The 25,211-nt window shown below is 35.6% G+C and overlaps 1 protein-coding gene across 5 annotated transcripts in view; it reads right to left on the bottom strand.

The window, feature by feature from the left end:
- LOC131144391 (type 2 DNA topoisomerase 6 subunit B-like) overlaps positions 1 to 22,515 on the bottom strand; it is a 34,393-nt gene extending 11,878 nt beyond the window's left edge. For 2 of the 5 annotated variants that reach the window (XM_058093015.1, XM_058093016.1), the window contains exons 1-7: positions 22,435 to 22,515; positions 22,207 to 22,300; positions 21,783 to 21,866; positions 21,600 to 21,626; positions 21,124 to 21,232; positions 20,969 to 21,044; positions 13,773 to 13,793 (exon numbers count right to left, since the gene is read on the bottom strand). In XM_058093015.1, coding sequence (XP_057948998.1) covers positions 13,773 to 13,793; positions 20,969 to 21,044; positions 21,124 to 21,232; positions 21,600 to 21,626; positions 21,783 to 21,866; positions 22,207 to 22,300; positions 22,435 to 22,470 — 447 coding nt within the window. In that variant the 5' untranslated portion in view covers positions 22,471 to 22,515. Of the gene's footprint in view, positions 1 to 13,772; positions 13,794 to 20,968; positions 21,045 to 21,123; positions 21,233 to 21,599; positions 21,627 to 21,782; positions 22,106 to 22,206; positions 22,352 to 22,434 lie in introns of those variants that run through there. The other 3 variants (XM_058093017.1, XM_058093019.1, XM_058093020.1) reach the window with 2 other exon arrangements.
- Positions 22,516 to 25,211: the final 2,696 nt, after the last annotated feature.

Genomic DNA, 25,211 nt, shown 5'->3' with positions numbered 1-25,211 from the left:
AAGGATATCGTTGTTATAGTCCTGCTTTGCATCGCTCCTTTGTTTCTACATATGTTACCTTCTTTGAGTCTACACCACACAACACTCAATCCTTGAATGCTTCTAATCTCAATGAGTCTTTTGCCTTTGCCTAATCTTCCAGATTCTAGTTTGTTGTCCTTACTAAATCAACCACCTGTTTCTCCATGTAGTTTGAGTCCTTCTCGTAGTCTTGATCGTCCTAATTTGCAAGTGTATTCACGATGGTGGCTCTAAGGAAGAGAATCCCCTCTAATTTTTACTACCACGCTTTGGTTTCCTCGTCTGATGATCATATTCCCCACAACATTGATCCTCCTATTGTTGTCCAAAAAAGTAAATGCACATGTACACAACATCCCATCTCCAACTATGCTTGTTATGACTTCTTATCACCCTCCTTTTATTGTTTTGCTATAACTATAAATCTATTGCCCTTCCTAAACCTATTTCAAAAGCCTTAGCCCACTCTAGGTGGAGGAATGCCATGGTTGAAGAGAAGAATGCTTTACAAGACAAAGATACTTGGGAATTGGTATCTCTTCTACCTAACAAGTTTGTAGTTGGTTGTCGCTGGGTATACACTATGAAAGCCAACCCTAATGGTTTTGTAGCTTGTATGAACGCACGTATTGTTGCTAAGGGGCATACTCAGGTGTATGATTTGGATTAATCTAACATTTTTTCCCCAGTTACCAAACTTACATCAGTATGTCTGTTCATGCCTTTGCCTTTGGCCACCACTAGTCATTGGCCTCTACATCAATTAGATGTAAAGAATGTCTTCTTACATGGTGATCTTAAGGAGGAGGTCTATATGGAGCAACCACCTAGGTTTATTGCTCAAGGGGAGTCAAGCTTAGTGTGTCGACTTAAAAAGGCACTATGTGGTTTAAAATAGTCTCCTAGAACATGGTTTGGTCGATTCAGTGCTATAATACTTGAATTTGGACTTCGATAGTGTACAATGGATCACTCCGTGTTTTATTGTCATACATCATCGAGTAGAGTCCTTATTATGTATGTTGTCGCAACGTCCAAGAGAAGGGTCTGAAATGGTGAGGAATAATAATATTAAAGGTTCAATGGAGTTGCCACCAACCTATTATTTTCTTATGTGCGGTTAGTCCACCTAATTGCTACTTGTTAATTGGTCTCTAGACTAATCCTAGGCTAAAGAACCAGTAATCTCAGTCTGCATTTACAAGAATTGGGATCAGGAGTTCAGCTATGTGAGGGGAAGACACTAGCACCCCCTACACACCCGCTCTACGAACGGTACCTAATTAACTATGAATTATCCATAAACTGAATTTAGTGGTCTTTAATTAACTCCTTAAAAAGTAAATAAATATTACAGCTTTAAAAGAAAATGTGAAATAAGGTGCGATTTAGGAATGTCTAATAAGACCTCCAAAGGAGGGGATCTTATTCGATAAACGCCCCTCAGAACTAATATAGGTGGGATCTGAAATACCTTTTCACCATTTGTTTAATCATTGGGATGCACACACACCAAAATAGAATATATATATATATATATATATATATATAGAGGTCGTGCCTTGGTGCGATGGCAAGTACCTCCGCCTTGGTACAGGTGGTCTCAAGTTCAATACTTGGGAGCGGCCTCTCCAAAAATGGGGGTAAGGCTTGCCGACATCCACCTCTCCCAGACCCCACTCAAAGTGGTAGCCTTGTGCACTGGGTACGGCCTTTATATATATATATATATATATAAATATATATATATATATATAATCAAACAATTTCATCAAATTAGAGCAAAACGAGTCTTTAAAACATTCCTAGGTTTCCAAAAATTTTTAAGAATTTTCTGAAAAAATTTTCAATATTTTTCTGCAATTCTCTGGGATTTTTAAAGACTTTTTCTTCATTTTATTTATTTTTGATATTTTTATTTTTCTATTTTTTTTTAAGGGGAGCTCAGGCGCAACGGTAAGGTTGTCACCATGTGACTTGAAAGTCATGGGTTCAAGGCTTGGAAATAGTCTCTTATAAAAATGCAAGGTAAGGCTGCGTACTATAGATCCATTGTGGTCCGCCCCTTCCCCAAACCCTGCATACGTAGGAGCTTTGTGCATCGGGCTACCCCTTTTATTTCTCTATTTTTTTTGTTATCTAAGTCAAAATAACTCAAATAATTTATAATTATTTTTTATTTTGAATATTTTTTCCTAATTTTTCATTATTTGTCCCAAATTTAAAATTTAAAAAAAAAATCAATTAAAATACAATTTTTAAATAAAAGAACAAACCGACGGTTCAAGATGGGTTAGACCCCCAGTTCAACCGGTCTGAACCGATGTAACGGGTCAACTCAAGCTGCCCAGGATCAAACCGAGTTAACCCAATAGGGGAAGAGGGCTGTCACGTGTCAGCCAGCGGTGGCGACGCATGGCGCTAATATTTTATATTTTATATTTTATAATTTTTTTAATTTGCTGTAGCCTGACGTCACTTGCCAAGTGGCAAAATGCTATGGGCTCTAGAAGCATGTTACAAATCGTCGACGTGGCATCAATCCGACCGTCCAGAGAAAACACACATTGAACGACCAGGATTGCACCACATCGCTTCCCAAACACACTGTCCTAGTTGCGCCATGTGTCACCATTCGTATGATGGCATGTGTCCTACTAATTGTATATATTTATTTTGAAAAAAAATTAATAAAAAAACCTTTTTTTTCTTTCCTTTTCTTTTCTATCTTCTTTTCTTTTCTTCTCCTGAATCTTCTCTAACCTCCCTCTCTCTTCACTGCGCATCTTTCTCTTATTCTTTATTTTTTTTTAATTTTTTAACCTCTCTCTTTTTCTTAGATCTTACTCTCTCTCTCTCTTTTCAATTTCTCAACTTTTTTTTTTTTTGCATATTCAAATGAAGGAAAAGGTAGAGACAATTTCTTTAAGTATGGATCTGAAACCCAAAGGTGAGTTTTTCCTTATATTTTGATTTTTATCTTTGATTCTTTGGATTTTCTTCAAATTTTTCCTCAAAAATTTTCTCAGGAATCGAACACAGTTTAGGGTTATTTGGCATCAGGCTTATATGGTTGGGCTACGCTTGATTTAGGTTGGATTGGGCCTTTGGCCGGGTAAATTGGTAGGTTGGGCTTAGGATAGGGTTAAGCCCAATTGGGCTTTGAACTGAGTTAGTCTTAATTGGGCTTGGTTCTAACAATTGGGCTGATAGGTTGATTTGGGTCCAGGTAATTATGTGGGGTTTGGTTTAAAGTTTAAATGGGCTTAGTCTGAATTCAGTTGCTTGGCCAATAAGGCCTGACCCAATATGATTTAACATGGGTTCTTGGATTCTAAGATCACTGGATTTGGGTCAATGGGTCAATGGAACCAGGTCGAGGTTGACTTAGGTCCTAGGTCTTTGGGTCATTTGGCTTGGATCTGGGTCAAATCAAGGAGTATTCGGATATGGGCTTTTTCATATCCAAATTTGAACTTGGGCTTTCCAGTATAGTTATTCAGAATTAGGGACAATGCTAAATTCTGTTCAGAGTTCTGCTTCAAATTCAAATCCCAACTTGAATTTAAAATTCAGCAATACCAAAATAAAAAATTGAAACATAATTAAACTGACTAATACAAACCTCTCTTTCAAAACTCTGCCAGCTTGTTCTTCCTTCACTCGAACTCTCTTCAAAGTTTCCACAACCCAGCCTTCAAGTCTTCACTGCCAAGTCTTCTCCAATTTCTGCAACTCAAACCCTTTCAGTCTTCAGTTTTTAGTCTTCATTCTTTGATCACTCAATTTTTCCCTCACCTTTTTGTATTCAATTCTCTAAAAAAAATATTTTTTCAACCACCAATTCCTCTCCAAATTTTCTTCCCTTAACTATTTTTTTAGTGAGTAATTCCTTCTTCCAGTTGTGCCTCTTTGCCTTTTGAAACTCACTATTATAGGCTCAAAGGGTAACAACCCCATTAATCTTGATTGATCAATCAAATTTAAATTGATTTGATTTATTTTTTATCTTTTATTTCTAATTGTGCAATTATCCACATGTCTAATTGAAATCTCCTTTATGTGTGCAGGTGCAAACATGAAGAAGGTGACCCACTGAATTTTATTTTTTCCTTTTTTTTTATTTTTTTGTTTTTTTTATATTTTCCATGTATTCAAAAAAATTTATTTCACGTATTCAGTTTTTTCCCTTTATTTTCTCATTTTATTGTATTTAATGAATAAGATCATATGCAAAATTTGAATTTGAATGAAAAATCATTCCTAGAAAAGGATCAAAAAGGGCATTAAAATTAAATAAAAAATCCTTAATTTGCTATTTGAAGCCTCAGACAAAATGGGGTGTCTACTTATGTGGATGATATTGTAATTATAGGTCATGATGATCAAGGTATTCAAAGCCTTAAACATTTTCAATAGACTAAGTTTCAAACCAAAGATTTTGGGACCATACTTCATGAGTATAGAAACATCCAAATTTCATAGAGGAACTATTTTGTCATAGAGGAAGTATGCTCTTTATCTGTTGGATGAGACTAGACTCCTACAATCCAAACCGAATCCTAATAGCAAGTCAGTGTCTGATATAGGTGATTTGTTGCCTAATCCTAGACGATATTGAAGATCTTACAGTCACTCGATCAGACATATATTTCGCAACAAGTGTTGTGAGTCAATTTTTGGATTCTCCGAGGACAAGTCACTGGGATGCAATAATTTCGTATCTTGAGATATCTCAAAGGTGCACCTAGGAGAGGTATCTTATATAGAGATTAGGGTCATATTTATATTCAAGGATATACAAATGCAAATTGGGTCAAGTTGCCTTTCGACTAAAGATCCACAACCGGTATTGTATCTTGGTTGGGGGTGATTTGGTTTCTTGGAAGAGTAAGAAACAAATTGTGGTGGTCAGGTCAAGTGCTGAGTTAGAGCATAGAGCTATGGCTCACACGTGTGAGCTTGTTTGGTTGAAGAACATGTTGGAATAAATGGGTTTTCCACATTCTCAGTCTATGGAGTTGATGTGTGATAATCAAGCTACTCTTCATATTGCCTCCAACCCAATCTTCCACGAGCAAATGAAACACATTGATACTGATTGTCATTTTGTTTGGCAGAAACTTGTGCAGAAGCTCATAACTACCACTAATGTGAAGTTCAATATGCAGCTTATTGATTTGTTTACCAAAGCTTTGGGTGTGCTTGTGTTAAATTTATTTGTAACAAGCTATGAGCAGATGATATCTATGCTTCAACTTGAGGAGGAGTGTTAATGATTATTTTAGTCTTTTTAAGTATTATTGTGTTAGTGTTATGTTAATTAGTGAGATTTAGTAAGGGTATTGTTGTGCAAATTAATGCGTAGCAGAAACAAACGATCTTACAACGCAGCAACCAACAATGAAATATACAGAAAATACAATCATGCAGATTAAAAAGCAATAAAACAATGACACGAAGAATTATGTTGTTTGTCAATCCCTACGTCCATGGGGGGAAACGGCAGTGATCTTTCATTATCTTTTATCAAAAAACATAGAGTTACATCATACAACATGTATATATAACCCTCCCAGAAGTTTTTCCCCCAAAACCCAACCTATACGACTTCCCAATTCAAAATTTGAAAACCAAGGCTGAGTAACCGAGCAAAATCGTCAACAATTTCAGTCATACCGTCGACGATTTAAAGCGGAGACCAAACAGTTGATGTAAAAGGACAAAAACAGTCAACTGTTTCTTCTGCACCTGGCAAAACCGTCGATGGTTTTAGTGAAACCGTCGACGGTTTGATCCTGCGAACCAGCATTCTTGTTTTCTACCATGTTTTCTCTTTGTACATGCATTCCACTCAACATATGAACCACATATTACAACAATCTTCACCTTGGTGAATATGCGCCCCTTAGGAGAAAATCGAAAACATAACCCGCTGCTCCACCTGGGACAATAGGTTGGGACTGCCTCCCATCTAGCAACTAGAGACATTAAGCAAGTCCAAGCAATGCTTGAACTTCTCCGTGATAACAAGCTTCGTCAATACATCTACTGCATTCTCAAAAGTGTGAACTTTCTCAAGCACAAGTTCACCTCAAAAAACCAACTCTAGGATCCTGTGGAACCTCACATCTATATGCTTGGTTCTCGCATGATACACTTGGTTTTTCCCCAAATAGATGGCACTCTAACTATCACAACGCAGTTGAACTCCATCTTGCTATATATCCAGCTCCTTGACTAAACTTGTAAGCCACAACGCTTCCTTTGCAGCTTCGACAACTGCCATATACTCCGATTCAATTGTTGATAATGCAACCATAAATTGTACCATGGACCTCCAACAAATACGCCCTCCCACAAAAGTGAACACATACCCTATCGTAGACCTCCTGTCATCCAGATCCCTTGCATAATCTGCATCAACATATCTCACACTCGACCGATCACTCTATTGCCTGCCAAACATGATGTCATAGTAAGAAGTACCCCATAAGTATCTGAAAATCCACTTGACGGCATCCCAATGTTGCCTACCTGGATTTGAAAGAAACTTACTCACCACCGACAGCTTGTGCCAAGTCCGGTCTTGTACATACCATAGCATACATTAAACACCCCACTGCACTAGCATAAGGGACCTTTGACATGTCATAGATATCATCATCCGTCCTTAGGCATTAAGCAGTAGACAATTTAAAATGATTGGCTAACGGTGTATTTACCGATTTTGCATTAACCATGCCAAATCTCTCCAACACCTCCTCCACATAGCTGCTCTGAGATAACCACAATCTCCCTGCAACTCTTTTCCTACGAATCTCCATCCCAAGAATATTCTTGGCTACGCCCAAATCTTTCATGTCAAACTCTTTATTCAACAGAGTCTTTGTAATGACCTCAAAATTCTTATCATTTTTTTTTTTTTTTTATAAATATACAATAAAAATTCCTACGCAGCGGAAACATAAATCATATAACCATTATACATAAATTGTACAATACCAGAATCCAAAATATACAGACCATACAAAAATGCCCCTCCAGTATCATCTATCCCAAAAACATACACAACTCTGTCAAAACTCACCCTATAACCAGGGTGATCTAAGCTACACTCTATCCGCGAGCCTGATCTGCTCGCCTAACTGGCTCACCTAAAAAATGTTAAAGTAATGGGGTGAGTCGACGCTCAATAAGTGGGAGTATGCTATTACTAGTGTGTAGCAACTAAGTTAAAGATACTTTTAAAAATAATAACTGAACTGCAATGTAATAAATCATCTATAAAACATATCTTTCTTTCACAATTTAAAACATACTGTATCGTCTGTTTTTCTACTTTTCATACTGGTAATATCATACTATACTCATCATATACTGTAAGACTGTAAACATATATATAACTGTGCTTTTATCCCTGGGACTCTATATGTCATGATTTGACCCCTCATGATAGGGTTGTGCGGCCCGTAGGCGGGACTCTATCTGGTCGGCCCTCCAGATAAGTCATCATACTCTACACTATCTCAGTCCGGCCAAACTGCATCCTCTCCTAAGCTCGGGATTGGCTACTACCTCATCAAACCGACCCCCTCAACCCAGTGTACTGGGGAGCTGCATACTCTCCGAGCACGACTGACAGTACCCACATACTATCTGAGATATGTGATTGCACTCTATCTGTATCTAACAACGGTACCGTGCTCTGTAATCTGTATCTGTCTGTGTATCTTTCCTCAGGGATCTGATACTATATACATATATACATATACACTCTTTTACTGTTTTCATCATGTTTCCAAAATTACCGTAACGCTATCTTTATGTACTATATATATATATATATACTATAAAATTGTATACTGCATCTGTAGCATCTTGATGTTACCTTTGTATCTCTGTCTGTATATTACGGTAATAGGAAACATGGCATACTAAATTCTGTATAAAGCTGTGGTATAAATACCGATCTGAATAATACTGTATACATGTATTTGTATATATATATATATATATGTGTGTATATCTCTGTTTCAAGAAACTATTCTTATAAAACTGTAAATACATGTACATTCTCTATATAATCTCTGTGAATATATATATATATATATATATATATATATATCTACATCTGTATATTCTATATAATTTCGTATATTGAGAAAAAAAAACCATATAAATTGTACATATTGTCTACTTCCATGCATTCCGTACAGTATGATATATATATTATTAAAGCTATATAAATTGCTTCATCTCATGAAAATCACTTAGGCCACACAATCATTTAAACTCATATTCTAAAACAAATACTGTTTCAAACTCATATTCTGAAAATTATGTATAGTAAAATGGTGGAGTTATGCATCTATAAAATCTCTAATATCATTACAAAAACTCCTAACATAGCATATTTCCCTTTCCTCAACTTTGAAAAGCCCCTATAAAAATCTTGCTCTATACCCGCAGGATTCCTAACTCAACATCCTGAAAACACAATGTCCCAGAACAAAACATCAGTATTTCATCGCCTACGTCATTTGTTATAACTACCATAAGGCCAAAAACTGGATAAAAGACCTTACCCTGAATTTGGGATGAAATCCAACTTCGTTTTCTCGATGATCCGCTCCAACAAACTTGTAGAGAATTCCACCAAGAGCGTCATGGTAGCTTCGGATCGTCGATCCGGCGACTGGTGGGGCTGAAAACGAAGAGAGAAGGGAGAGGGAGACGTAGAGAGAGAGAGGGAGAGGAGAGAGAGAGCTTGGTGAAAAATGATAAAAATCTCAGATTTCCACTATTTATAGGGCCAGGTTCGTCGACGAGACACGTAACCTCGTCGACGAGCCCTTCACAAAATTCGTCGACGAGATCCTGTGTTCGTCGATGAAATTCAGAGCAGCCCGAACTGTCTCTCGGTATTTTCTCGTCGACGAAGCCCTGTGTTCATCGATGAAGCTTGGCAATTTTCTGAAATTATGACTATTTAATATTATCTCCAAAATGCAATGTCGTCGACGAATGCTTTGCCTATTGCCTCCTTCTGTTTTTGTTTCCATTTTCCTCTCTCTTTAATATTTGAATATCAATATTTTCTGGGTCGTTACAGTCTTCAATTGATTTACCTCAGTCATATCTTTCGCAACAATCAACATATCATCAACATAAAACAACAGAAAAATGAGAGAACCATCCTCAAGACTCTTCACATGTATACAGCAATCATGCTCACACCTCTTGTAGCCTATCCGGATCATGTAGGAGTTAAAACGTTTGTACCACTGCCTTAGAGACTGTTTCAGCCCGTAAAGTGATTTTTTCAGTTTACAAACTAAGTGCTCGTGTCCAGGTTGACTAAACCCTTTTGATTGTGTCATGTAAATTAGCTCCTCCAAATCACGATGGAGAAACACCGTTTCTACGTCCATTTGCTCCAATTGCATATCATAATGCGCCACCAATCCCAACACTACTTTGATGGAAGTGTGCCTAACCACAGGAGAGAAGATTTCATCATAATCAACTCCTTTCTTTTGTGAGTATTCCTTTGTTTCTAACTGAGCCTTGAACTTCTCACCTTCCTTTTCTGATACCGCTTCCTTCTTCCTGTACACCCACTTGCAACCTATCGCCCTATTCCATTCTGTAGGCTCCACCAGCTCTCACATTTGGTTCTTATGCAATGATTCCATTTCCTCCACCATAGCACACATCCATCTACTTTTCTCCTAACAGTGCACTGCTTCTTGAAAAGTAATTGGATCCTTACAACTAGTAATGAGAGCATAAGATGCCAAATCATCAAATCTATAGCTGGGCAGTGGCCTGATAGTGCGTCTAGGTCTATGTATAGAGATATTGTGATCCTGTTGGTTTTCCAAGCTAGAAGTCCCTGTATCCTAAACACTGTCATCTTTGCCCTGAGTTTCTAACTCCACCTACACTACTCTTCTCTGCTCCAGTTTTCTGGCACCTGTTTCTATTCTTCTTCCTCCTGAGTACGCTGCAACATGGATTTATCATCGAAAACCACGTCTCTACTGATCATCACTTTGTTTGCCAATGGATCCCACACCTTGAAACTTTTCACACCTTTCTGATATCCCAGAAAAATGCAACGTCTAGACTTTGCATCAAGTTTTGATCTCTCCTTACTAGAAATGTGCACATAGGTTGGACAACCAAATACTCTCAAATCGAAGTAGTCTACCGCATTACCTGTCTATACTTCCGCTGCAACTTTTCCCTCTAGTGACGTCATTGGTGATCGGTTAACCAAGAAACATGTCATACTCACTGCCTCGGCCCAAAAGTTCTTCGCTAGCCCTACATTCAACCTGAGACACCGATCCCTTTCGATTAGAATTTGGTTCATCCTTTCAACCACACAATTATGTTATGGGTGTCTAGCGAATTGTGAAATGTCTCCTTACGCCATGCTGCTCATAAAACTCCATGAACCTCGAATCAGCGTACTCGGTTCCATTGTCTGACCTGAGGCATTTAATTCCCCTCCCAATCTGATTTTCCACCTCATTCCACAATTTAAACCTGGCAAACGTCTCTAACTTGTGTCACATGAAGTACACTCAGACTTTCCGTGAGTAATCATCGATAAAACTCACGAAGTACATATATCCACCCCGTGATGCTACTCTCCCCGGCCCCCAAACATCTGAATGAATGCAGTCAAGAATACACTCCGTTTTGTGAGTGGCTGTTTTGAACTACACCCTGTTCTATTTTCCAAGAACACAATACTTGCAAAAATTTAACCTGCATGTTTTGATACCCTTCAAAAGATTCCTCTTATGAAGTTCCTTCATCCCATGCTCACCCATATGCCCTAACCACATATGCCACAAAATAGTATTATCTAACTCAGAATCTACAGCTGCAACTCCACCTACAACTGCAGTACCCAGCAGTGCATAGATATTTCCCGCTAACTTCTGCCCCTTCATCACCATTAAAATGCTTTTACACAACTTCATAACCCCACTTTCAGACTTGTAATTAAACCTGTTACATCACATAATGTTTTCACAACACCATCATGCATTTTAATTTTGACACTTCCTATTCCAACTATTTTGCATGAAGCATAATTTTCCATCAAAATAGAACCAGAATTAACTGACTTGTAGGTGCTGAACCATTCTTTATTTGGTGTCATTGATAAGAGCATGCCGAATCTAGGATCCAAGAATCCGTGAGGAGGTCTGACCGCAATGAAACAGAAAGCATATCACCATCACCGCTTTCCGAGTCTCCTTCCACTACATTTGCCGATTTTGAATAACCCTCTTGATTTTCTGCATTCCCCTTCTTCCTTTCCGGACACTCCAGTTTTATGTGCACTTTTTTCCCGCACTTAAAACATCTAATGTCCTTCTTCTTCTTGGACTGTGATTGAGACTTATTACTACTCGTTCCGTTCCGGAACTTACTTCACCCACGTTCCTGGTTACCCTTCACCACAAGCCTTTCACCTTATGAAATCTCATCATTGGCCTTCTTTCTTTGATGAAAACCCAGCAGAGTGCTTGTTACCTTTTCCAAATTCAGGGTTTCTTTGGCCTATGTTAGAGTCGTAACCAGATTTTCATACGTATAAGATGTAGGTAGGGAATTCAATAGCATCAATGCCTTGTCTTCTTCCTCGAACTTCACATCAACCCGCATCAAATCACTTATAATCTGATTGAATACATTGATGTGTTGGTTTAAATTTGAACCCTCTGCCATCTTAAGCCAATACAACTTCTGCTTAAGATACAACTTGTTCGTTAAAGACTTAGACATATACCAGCTTTCAAGTTTCTACCAAACAACAGCGGGAGATTCCTCATCCATGACATAATACAACACGTCATCGGCTAAACAAAGCTTGATAGTTGCCATAGCCTTCGCTTCCAATTCCTTCCAACTTGTTTCGTCCATGCCTTCCGGTTAACCTCCGTATAATGCCTTCACCATATCTTACTGCACTAATAGATCTTTAACCCTTCTCTGTCATAGTCCGAAGTTTCCCGTTCCATCGAACTTAACAACATCAAACTTTGTAGAAGAAATTCCAGAAGCCATTATAACCAAATGCTCTGATACCACTTTTTGTGCAAATTAATGCGCAGCGGAAACAAACAATCTTACAACGCAGCAACCATTAGTGAAATATATTGAAAACACAATCACACAGATTATATGAAAGCAATAAAACAATGACACAAAGAATTACGTGGTTCGGCAATGCCAACATCCACGGGAGCAAACAACAGTGATTTTTCACTATCTTCTGTCAAAAAACATAGAGTTATATCATACAACACGTATATATAACCCTCCCGGAGGTTTTCCCCCCAAAACCCAACCTATACAAGTTCCCAATTCAAAATTTGAAAACCAGCACTGAGTAACCAAGCAAAACTGTCAACGGTTTCAATCAAACCATTGACGGTTTAAAGCCGAGACCAAACAAACGATGTAACAGGACAAAAACAGTCGACTGTTTCTTCTGCACCTGGCAAAACCGTCGACGATTTGATCCTGCAAACCCGCAGTCTTGTTTTCTACTTTGTTTTCTCTTTGTACATGCATTTCACTCAAAATATGAGCCACATATTACAACAATTATGGTCACTAGAATGTATATGAATTGTATTATAAATAGAGAGAAGTAGAGAAAGAGAGAGAGACCTATCTTTGAGTTAGGTCATTCATTTAATAAAAAAATCACAACAGTTTCCAACCATCAAATTCAAGAATTAAGAATGGCAGTGAGAGCTGGTAAGCTCGAACAAGAGGATTTGACCACCAAAAGCAAGCAAATATTATTCATGATGACAAGAAACCTACACTAGATGAACCCTACCTCAGTGGATGACATTAGAAGACTCATTTTTCGTTAAACAATACACAATCATCTGATCATATTAATCTAGCTTGTAGATCTATTGAAAAAAATTTATTGCCATGTAGCTTCAGGAAACTTCATGTTATAGAGTACAAGTCAGGAACAACAATTTAATGAAAATAGAAACAATAAGCAGTATATGCTCTGGTCATTAATGGAAGTCCCTGTACATAGTCTTTCAGCAGCAGTACCATGTTTTGGGGGTACCGACAACGCCAAGCCTGCAACCTCTTCGAACAAAATTAAAATAAAAACAGTCCTTTTATGAACCTCCAAACAGAATGAGATCTCTTAAAGTTAATGAGAGCCACATGACTGGACCAAACTGCTCCAATCACGTTTTGCAATTGCATAAAATATGATCAAGCAGAAAAAATAAAAATCCAAAAAATTATAATTGAACTTTCTGGGGATAATTTTTGTATGAAGAGTTAACAAGGATAGCCCTTAGTGAGCATTATGGTGGATCCCCAAGTCCCAACACATTGAATGTGCTGCAAGATGCAAGCATGACTAGGCAACATTGCATACAATCCTAAAATGCATTATCCCTTCCATTTTTCAATATTGAAAAAGCAGAACTGCCATTAATTATCTAAGAACTAATTCAAAGACACAGGTTCATAAAGGATGCTTCAAATGGCATGGTCACTTATGATAAAGCTGCAAGCATTAGTAAAGCAAAACCTAGATCAGAAATTTTAATAGAGGTAACTAGTATTTCTAAAAAACTTTATTTATGCGGCTTATTTAGCAAAGTTTCTTCAAAATAAAAAATATAGAATGTAAAATTAAAAGATAAATTAGCATGGAAGTAGTAAGTTCAACTCACAGGTATTTTTAAGACTTGCATCTGCAACACCATACAAAAGGCTAAATTAAAATGAAGAGAAGTTAAGACTGAAAAAAAAAATACAACCATGACTAATTATTCGAAGGAAAATGGAGACTGAGAAAAGATTGATATATGAACAGATAACATGCAGAATCTATAACTTGCTAAGATAATCATTTTAGCACAGCACATTGCTTAAAATACTTGAAATGATCATAGACCAAAAAATATATTAGCCTGTAATATAAACTGAGAGTAAGTGTCTCCTATGGGAAGATGATCAACTTATCATAGCTAAAAAAAAACACTTGGTCTGCATGTTAAAATGTAAATCTGATCTGCTATGACCTTACTTTGTAACTGAAAGAGCTTGATTAGTCTTATCTATAAGAAACTGCAAGCAAATAAGACTTTTCAAATCTGTTGCAATACTTTAAAGTTTCCAATTTATGCTCAAGATTAAGACAGCATCCTATAACATCGTTGTTAGATAGCTCTATTAGCTTCTCCCAACAACAGTTGCTTTCCCTGCTTTCTTTAGCCTAAATATGTTGATTGTGCACGAGCACCTATAGCCTGCTTTCTCTCTTGCGCTGATGAAAGATCATGTCAACACCTGTCAAAATGATTTTCTGTCTATGCTCTAGAGTAGATTCAAGTTCAAAATTCGATAGCTGCTTCCTGGTTATCTGCCTTCTGTTTTTGCGAAGGACTCCTTCAGAACTAGCTCACTCCGTCTAGTAACTCCAGTTAATCATTATCATACAGCAACAAGATAGTTGAATTTCAATTACGCAACAACCAAAATGTACCAACAAACATGTTTCTATACATGCATACACACACTGCTTGGATTGCAATTTTAATGCACATCAATTTTATTTTATTTTTGCAAAAAAACACAACTTTATTAATAGCCCTCACTTATGGCGGAGGAAAACCATGGTTACAAACATGCCACAAGGGAATTACAAAAAAAAACAAGCAAAACCAACCCAGGCAACAAAACCAAAACAAGCCTAACAAAACCCATACCATAATCCAATTAAAACAAAGTAAACAAGATCATATGAATCAAAACAAAACAAACACAAACAATAAACAAAAAACCTGCAAACTAAAGACAAATACTTGCAAAACAAAACCTGAGTTAAAAGCGAAGGTTTGGAATACTCATCTTACCCATCCTAATTAGACCTCTTATTTTACTCGGCAGCACATCACCTACAAAATATCTCTTCGTATTGCCTCCCTTGCCTAGACGAGCTTAGTAATCCGCCACCTGATTACCTTCTCTAAATTGGTGTTTTATAGAGAACTGAAGGCCTTATAGCTCCTCCTCTAACAATTCCCAAAAGTCCCACAAGTACCAGGAAAGCAAAATCCAGATGTGATCCATTCCACCACCAATTCCGAGTCACTTTCAATACAAATATTCTAATATCCCAACTCTTTACAGAGCCGAACACCACTAGTAAGAGTCTGCAACTCCGCTCCATTATTAGTACCTGACTCAAATTTTTCAAAGAAAGCAGCCTTAATATTACCTGATGAGTTGCGGATGATACCATTACCACCACAAGAACCTGGATTTTCTCTACAAGAGCTATCAATATTTAGTTTCAACCAACCTACAGGAAGCTTTTCCCAGACAACTTTTCAAGGAGCTCTAACCTTCAGTGTTATCGATTTCACTTGGAACTCTTCCAATAAATTCTTATCAATAGAAGGCAGAGAACCCTTCACACCTTTTGCAATTTTAGCGAGCCAAAACCTCACCGATAACCAAACAGCATTCCCCGACTCATACTTATCTTCCATGCGGGCTTTACAACGTTTGAGCCAAAATCTCCAAGAAATTATAGTAGGTAACAAACCGATGATCGTACCTTTTTGGGTTGATTTTTTGGTGCATCTGAACCATCTACTAATTTTCACCCTCCAAGGTTCATCATCAAAGTTTAGAATTCCCAAGACAGACACTGCTCTTTTCCAGACCATACTTGCGATGGAACATGATTGAGAGATTCCTCCTTTCTAGCCAAGTAGCCATGCAACGGTTACAACACAAGACTATATCAATTCCCAGTTTCCACACTCTCTCATCTACAGGAAGACATTGGAACATGGCTTTCCACATATACATCGATACTTTCTTAGGTAGAAGTTTATGTCAGACCCACTTCATCCACGGGTACTGCTCCCCTTTAATTCTTATCACCTCCCAAGCCGAGGCAATTGAAAATTTTCTATCTATGGAAGGCTTCCAAATAAACACGTTCGGCCCCGATTTGTGCTTTATAGATGACAACAAAATCTCATCCGTTTTGGGGACCCCTACCAAATCATTCAGCATATCAATATCCCAATTCTCTGACTCCCACCAATCTTGAATCTTAAACTTAGGATGCTGGATCGTGTGAGAACACTCCGCAAGGGGACCACTGCTCAACCACTTATCAAACCAAAAAGAAGCTTTTCCTTCTCTAACCTTCACATAAGCATTCTCAAAATATCAAATGAACATACTTAATTATCCACAGGGTTATTCCTACAGCATATGAATAAAATTGTATTCAAATGCTTGCCCAACATGAGTGTGTGTACCATCAAAACTATTAGATTACCACTTTACCTAAAAGCTTAGGTTGTTCGGGCCAACAATGTATATCAAGCTTTAACACTCTCCCACATGTGCAGCACGACAGCACATGGAGGGATAAACACACGATAAATAACATCCATTACAGAGAAGACAATAATTTTTTAAATACCACACAATAAACTTGGGCAACAAGACTAGAACCTAGGATCTCTTGGCAACCAGCTCTAATGCCATGTTAGATTATCACTTTACCTAAAAGATTAAAATATTAGGTCGTGAGCCAACAATGTGTATCAAGCTTTAAAAAAAAACTAATTTACAACAATATAATTTTTTTTTTATATAAAAAAAAGATAATAATTAAAGAGAAGAAGAGAGTACGAAGGGGATGAGAAATCCTTGCAATGTAAAAAGAAAACCAAAAACTGTTAAATTATTGAAAAAACAAAAACAAAACAGAATAAAAACAAACCTAAAAGGGTCAACCAATCGCGCTGAATATCAAAGAAAGCTGCATTACTGAACCCACCACAAGTGAACTCCCACAGTGAAGCCAAGAAGACAAACTTATCGCAAATAGATCTAAAAGAGGCACAATAATGAAAAATCTTATCATTCCTCTCCAACCAGGTTACCCACATGATTGCACAAACAGCAGACAGCCACAAAACCTTCACCTCCTTTTGATTACCAAAGCCAACAAAATCAACCAACAAAAAATCCTTCAAAGTCTAAGGACAAATCCAACATTCTCCCCTCAAATAACAGAAGTTTAGTCAATTACTCCAAGTTAGTGTATTTTTATATTATTATTTTATTTATCACCTTGGAAAAGAGCATGTATCTTGGAATAGGTTATGTATCTCCATTTAATTAGGTCATTCATTCATGTATTTCATAAATGCATAAGATTAATTATGTGAAGTGTAAATTAAATCTAGGTGTATATCTATTTAATATATATACATCTTATTTATTAAGTGCATGGAAAATGAAAGGTCATTTTGTGCCTATAAATAGACCCTTAAGGCATTGGTACTACACACCAATTTCTTCGCATCATTCTCATCATATCATCCTTCTTTCAAGTCTAGAGAGTTTGACGAGCAAAGAAATGTATTTTTTTGTGGAGCTTTGAACTTCTACGTTTGTACAGAATTGGAGAGAGTCATACGATTTAAATCGGGCTGTTGTATCCTAGAGGAGACAAGTATTGAGGAGTTCTACTGCACCAGTTTGTGGGCTAAGCCAAAAAATCACAGAGGGCTTGAATCTTTTTAAAGAGAGCAAGATATTAGTGTCTCAACCTATTTGTAAATCATGTTTATATTTGTATTTTTATTTGTGTTTAAGTTTTATTGTTTTATTCTATTAAATTTCCTAACAATTTTAAGGAAATTCATAATATGGAGCCTATAGTTGAGAAACCGAATGAAAATGTTGGAGATCTCAACAAGCCTTTTCGGTTTAAAGGAGCCTACTTCAAGAAATGGAAAGGCAAGGTACTTTATTCTACCTTAGTCTCCTCAAAGTTGCTTATGTTCTCACCGAGAAGGATCCAAAAAAAAATCGATACCAAAAAAATGAATGAAGATGAGTTAGTAGATCACCACGGAAAAATTGGAACAATAAAAAAATATAAGTATAAATGTCAGTATTACAATTTAAATTGTCTAGCCAATCATTTTTATGATTATTATGATACTACTTACTCCTCCGCAAAGAAAATCTGGAAGGTTTTGCAGAATAAATATAACACAGAGAAGGCAAAAGGGCAAGATGCAATTATGCAAGAAAGTGGTAATACCAATAACGGTAATAATACAAAGGTAAATTTAATTGCTTCTGAACATAATACTTTGCCCAAAGGTCTTTTTACTAAAAACCCTAAATTAAAGTCTAAGAGGAGAAATATGAAAAATAATAGTAGACCTCACAAAATGAATAGGGGCAACCCTAATCAAAAGAATTTGAACCAAAGATCCCCTTACAATCAAAACAAGAAAAACAACAATGTTTGTTATGTTTGTCACAAAAGTGAGCATATTGCTCAAATTTGTAAATTTTGAAAACGTGGACCTATTCCTCAATCTAATATAGTTGAGGAACCATTTGTGGCAATGCTTACTGATATAAATATAGTCCACGGTATTGAGGGGTGGTAGGCAGACTCAGGTACTAATAGGCATGTATGTTATGATAAATCTTGGCTCAAGGTGTACACTCCTTTTAAGGAATCCAAAACTCTTATACTTGGTGATTCACATGTTATAATTAGCCTCTATGTGAATGACTTACTCATTTTTGGTTCAAATTTGCATGTCATAAATAAAACAAAAACAATGCTCAAAAAACATTTTGAGATGAAATATTTAAGTGAGACTAATGTTATTTTAGGCATGAAAATTACAAGATCGTGTGATGGTATATTTCTTGATCAGTGTTACATTGAAAAAATTTTGAATAAATATGACTATAATAATTGCAAGCACGTTACTACTCCTTTTGATACAAATATTCACTTATTTACTATTAAGAATGAAAATGGAGTGGTTAATCAAAATGAATATAATAGCATTATTGGTAGCCTAAGATATGCAACTGATTTAACTAGACCTATCATTGCATATTCAGTACGAATACTTAGTAGATTTTCAAGCAAACCAGGTAGAGAACATTGGATTGCTCTTGAACGTGTAATGAAATATTTAGTTGGTACCAAAAATTATGGCTTGTTTTTTACTAAGTATCCTGTTGTACTTGAAGGTTTTTGTGATGCTGATTGGAATACTTTGTCAGGTAATTCTCTCTCTACCACTAGTTATATTTTTACTTTAGGTGGTGGTGCAATTTGCTGGACATCTAAAAAACAAACAATAATTGCTAACTCCACTATGGAAGCTGAAATTATTACTTTAGCATCAGCCAGTGAGGAAGCAAGTTGGTTGAGAGATATGTTGTATGAAATTCCATTTTGGGAAAAACCAATATCACCTATCCTAATTAATTGTGATAGTACTGCTGCAATTGGTAGAGTGAATAACCGTTATTATGACGGTAAATCTAGACCCATAAGAAGAAAACACAATACTGTGAGATCATATTTGAGCAGTGGCATCATTAATGTGAGTTATAAAAAATCTTCTGAAAATCTTGCGGATCCATTAACTAAGGCCTTAGCAAGAGAAAGGGTCTGGAATACATTGAGGGGAATGGGATTAAAGCCTGTAAAATCATGAACCACGCATAAGGATACCCAACCCAAGGACCAAAGATCCTATAATTGGGTTCAATGGGAAGAACGAATCATATGGTGGTCATAAGAAATGCACTATTATTTTTAAACTTATCCCTATGGTGTAAGTGCATTTATCCTGTAACGGAGGAGGTTGAGTTTTTTAAAAAACTCTTAATGATAATTTGTATCTCTTATGAGTGGGGTGTTAGAGTTACAAGAGTAGCCTTGGCAAATTTCGCCTATGTGAGCCTGAGAGTAGGGCCGCTCTCTATGAGAATTAGGCATATTCTCAAATATGCTCATGAAACCAGGATTAGCACAATGCCAAAATGTGCTGGCTGTTAAAGCTCATGTCAACACCTGAATGATTATGTGTAAGCAATAATACTTTATTTTCCTTAAGCAGAGTCATAGTTCAAGTCTAAGACCACTACTGGCTCTGGAGTAAAGGTTGTTGTTCGCCAAGTAAAGGTTCAATGCAGAGCACACCTTCATTATGCATAATTATTCATCTTTGATTGTTAAACTCTCTACATGCATAGTATATACATAATATTAAAATGAGGGGGGAATTGTTAGTGTATTTTAATATTATTATTTTATTTATTACCTTGGAAAAGAGCATGTATCTTGGAATAGGTTATATATATATATACATTTAATTAGGTCATTCATTCATGTATTTCATAAATGCATAAGATTAATTATGTGAAGTGTACCTTAAATCTAGGTGTGTATCTATTTAATATATATACATCTTATTTATTAAGTGCATGGGGAATGAAAGGTCATTTTGTGCCTATAAACCTTTAAGACATTGGTGCTACACACCAATTTCTTCACATCATTCTCATCATATCATTCTTATAGAGAGTTTGAGAAGCTAAGAAAGGTGTTTTTTTGTGGAGTTTTGGACTCCTCCGTTTGTGCAGAATTTGAGAGTCATACGATTCAAATCTGACTGTTATATCTTGGGGGAGACAAGTCTTGGAGAGTTATGCTGCACTAGTTTGTGGGCTACGCCAAAAAATCGTAGAGCGCCTAAATCTCCTTAAAGAGAGCGAGATAGCTGTGCCTCAACCTATTTGTGAATCGTGTTTATATTTGTATTTATATTTGTGTTTAAGTTTTATTGTTTTATTTTATTAAATTTCCTAACACTCCACAACACTATGATTAAATGCACATTTATGTTATCTGCATCATAACAATACAAGAGTGCGCTAATAATCCAATAGACGATCTAATCACATGTGCATGTAATGTCCACAGTTGCTTTACATGTGTAATTTCCCGGACCAAGTTGACAATAATAATAAACATAAAGTACACATAGTCGAGTCAACAAACCTTCCGAAGGAAGTGAGCAATCTCCACCAACAAATCATCAATATTTTCAAAAGAGGACAATGATACTTCAGTCCCGCTGAAGAAAAAATTATGGAACAGTTGAAGACAAGAGAATCCAATAACTGACAGCATGAAAATTGTGGCCTATTGCATGCCTGAATTTTGCACCATTCTTGGGGTTTGAAGGCAGTTTGATCAACCTTCTTGCGGAGGTACTTTCTTTTAAATTTAGACAGTACTGAAATATCTCATTATCACTAATGCCTGCATCCATGAATAACAACAGGAACACTGAAGTGAAGAAACAATCTGAACTGAGGACAAGAATGTTATCTTACTTTCAAATTAATGTTTACATGGCAATTTATAGTCTAACAAAAACTTCCTGGAACTGAGATAGGGGAACTGACAACTAATTTGTCAGTTCCAAGCATTCAAGACTTTCAGTTGCCAAGGTTATGATAAATCATTGGGTCCGTGGTAAAATTAAATATAAAAAATAAATGAAATGAAGGAAAGAAAGATCAATTTTTAAGGCCAAAACAACTAAAACATTGTAGTTGCATCACAGCAAAAACAATGTAAAGAAGCAAAATCACTTGAGCTGTTGAAGAAGCTGGATGAAACTCACTTGTAGTTGTGACAGAAATAACTCCATCTGCATCATAAAAGCATAACACAAGAGCCATCAAGAGCGAGAAGAAGAACTCAGTGCCAAATGCAGGATGCTTTCTTCAGAATATTGTGTCATGAGAACAACATGATACTAGAAAACGAGGTGCTAACAGTATACCAGACCGTTTTGACTACTCACCCCATTTTTCAGCAGAAACAGAATCCATTGTGAATTTCCAGTCCTGGAAATCCTCCAAGCAGCTTCCAACACCCGTGTCCGAAACTGCTCATAACAAAACCCGCGGACATCAAATTTTGTTGGCATTTGGAGACCATAAGGCAAATCCTTCTCCTTCCCCTGGTTTGTGCCTTTTTTTTTTCTTTTGTATTTTCCAGAAATGGTTTGTTATAAGGAAGGAAACCGAGCCGAACAACACCGTTTTGAGTAGATTAAACTCTCAAAATTCGTAGTTCAGTTGGATCGCCATAAATTGCACAAAACTATGAGCAACCTAATTGAATCTACAAGAAGTCTAATTAATTAATTGAGAAGCGAGAGGGATATGAAGATCGATCAAAATAAAGAAATCAAATCGATAGCAGAACACAGGCACGCGGCTTACTTGAAATTCGAACAAGTGGAGAGCGCTTGAGAACAACTGACAGTCTGCAAAAATCGTCGGAGATTCGGCATCTTTGAATTGCAGAAGAAATTAACTGTATAGTGTAAAAAGCACAGACGAAAAAAAATAATAATTGAATAAGTCGAAGAAGAGAAAAAGATTGGAGAGGCACAAGTGATTTTCATTCCAAAAAAAAAATTGCAGATCTTAATGGAAATAATAACTCACGCGTTGGCAAAGCTTTGGAACGGAGGAAACCTCCATTGATACGATTTTTATTCGGGATTGAACAAAAGACTTCCCGCGCAACATGTGCTACCGTTCACGCTTCACACTACACACTACAAACTTCACCGTAGTATCCGGGCCAACCCGATCAGATCCGTATGTGGATGTGGGTTTGTAAACGGGTTGGTACGGCAAGCCTAGGCCAGCAAATGAACCAAACCGTTGATTAGCAGGTCGGGAGGTTTAAAACTCATTCACCCTCGTTTATTATATAATTTTTAATTTAATTTCAAAATTAAATTAATAAACGAGTCAAATAAATAAGAACGAATTCAAAGTGAGAGCCAATAAATTATAAACTTAGTTAGATTCAATTCAAAGATTTTGATTAGCTTTATTTATGATTATATTTAATAAAGTTGAATTAGATTGTAGTAGGCATAGAAATAAAGGTTACCAATGGATAGGTTTATTTAGCCAAAGCTTCAAAATCCGAATTTAATGATATAATCAATGTATCAAGGGCAACTAGATGGATTAGTGTAGTAAAGAAGTTTTAAGATAATAGTAGTAAGAGCCCTTTCGTACTTTTTATCTAAGAAAATTCTTAAAAACCTTTGCATCTCATAATGAAAAAAGGTTTAAGAAAATTATTTTTTTTTTTTAGCATGCTAATAGTTTGACTCAATAAGTATCTGTGAAATCGCTAACTTACATAACATATAAATTTAAGCTAGCATATTCGATTTTAAAAATAATAACGAGCTATTTGTTCTATAAAATAAAATGATAAATTATAAGCAAATTGAAAATAATAATAGGCTTTGATACTATATACTTGCGGAAAATAATTACATTTTCTACATTTTTTTTCTATATTTCTAAACTTGTATAGAAAAGTTAGATATCATTTTTTATAATTTTCCTGGATTTTTTATTTCTTAAACAATTTTGAAAAATTGTAAAATCAAGATATGATTTTATTATTATTGAGAAATCTGGAAATGAAAGATGAAAAGTATTTTCTACTACTAAATAAATCCTTTATTTTTTAACTTTTTAACATAAATCTTGTAAAATTAAAAAGTAAATTAATATTTTCATAATTATTTTAAAAAATAAATAAATAAATAAATAAAACCTATTTTTTTACAGCTGGCCCTTAAACTTTCTTTCAAATTTAGGAAGATGTTTAAATTATATTGATTAGGGCTTCCTTTTTTACTATCGAAAAATTATTATAAATTTTTTATCGAGTATTGATATATTTATTTTATATTCAATAAATTTTGTTGATAAATTATTACACATAATAGTCATTCCGTTAAAATTGATTAGTATTTTTTAAAAAAAAAATTATAGACTAGTATCTTTAATTAACTAAACATGAAGTAACTCTTGTCATATATATAGGGTTGTAAACAAATCTTAGTGGAATCAAAATTTATCTTACTCGAGTTTATTATTAAAATTTTAATCAAATTTAAGTTCAAGTAGAATTCAAATTATGTTTTAATATACTTGTTTAAACTTATTCGTTTATTTACACAAATAAGTTAAATTACCCAATCACTCATCAACAATTGGATTATTTGGGAACCTTCCACTGTGAGAAGTGAGAGTGCTATACAATCCTTATTTTTAGGCTAAATGAATTTACTGGTCTGTTGAGCTTAATTTGACCCTATTAAAAAGTTTTGAAAAGTCTTTAACTGAATTATATATTCATGAATGGAACAATGTGAAACACGCGCAGCACGTGCACTGCAAGCATCCTGTTATATATATATATATATATATATACACGGGATGCATGCAGTGCATGTGATGTATACACATATATATTTCAAAGGGATGCAGGCAGTGCATGTGCTGCGCGCGCGCACACACATACAGATATATATATATATATATATATATATATATATATATGTGCGCGCGCTATGGTGTGATTAGGAGTAAGCATAATTCAGGTTTAACAAAATTAATCAATTGAGTTCGTTAGTTCAGTTCAGTTAATATATAAAGGTTTGGTTCATTTTGATTCTAAATTTGGATAATTTCGAGTATTTAATTTTTGATTCAGGTATGAGAAATCCTTAATTCAATTAATCGAACTATTCGAATTATTAAATAATTAATAATTAAATATAAATTAGTAATAGTAATATATGATATATGTTAAATCTTAAATATTTAATCTTAAAATATCTCTTTTATTAATAAATATTTTATTTAATTAAACTAAAATTGATAAGTTAGAAACAAAATTTACAATTATATTTTATTTTTATAATTAATTTAAAATTTATTTGATCAAATTCGGTCAATCGAATTATCCAAAAAATTGATTCAGTTGGTACAATTTGATTACAACAACTAATTTCTACGGTTTGATTAAAGATTAAATATTAACCAAAAAAATTGATTAATTCAATAAATTAATTAAATTTGGCTAAACACTCTCTGCACACCCCTAGTTGTGAATGTCCTCATCCTCAAATATTCCTTCTAAGCAAGTTCTTAAAATGCAATATGGAGCTGGCTGCCAGCTGGTTTCCACCAATAGATTATATCTCCACCTATGGATTATATATAAATTTAAAAAAAGAGAGAGAGAGAGAGAGAGAGAGAGAGAGAGTCAAATTTGGCCTGCTGTGGACAACGAAAGGAAGGTCATTTAATTGGTTTAGATAAGAATTGATGACTAGTAAATTGGGTATCCAAAATTCTGGCTACTGTGCAGCATGCATGAATTAGTAATTACCATTCATTTG

This window comes from Malania oleifera, chromosome 12, assembly GCF_029873635.1.
Source record: "Malania oleifera isolate guangnan ecotype guangnan chromosome 12, ASM2987363v1, whole genome shotgun sequence".
In the NCBI taxonomy this organism is placed as follows: Eukaryota; Viridiplantae; Streptophyta; class Magnoliopsida; order Santalales; family Ximeniaceae; genus Malania; species Malania oleifera.
Note: the sequence above shows the minus strand (reverse complement) of the source record. Positions and strands in the feature narration are given on the sequence as shown.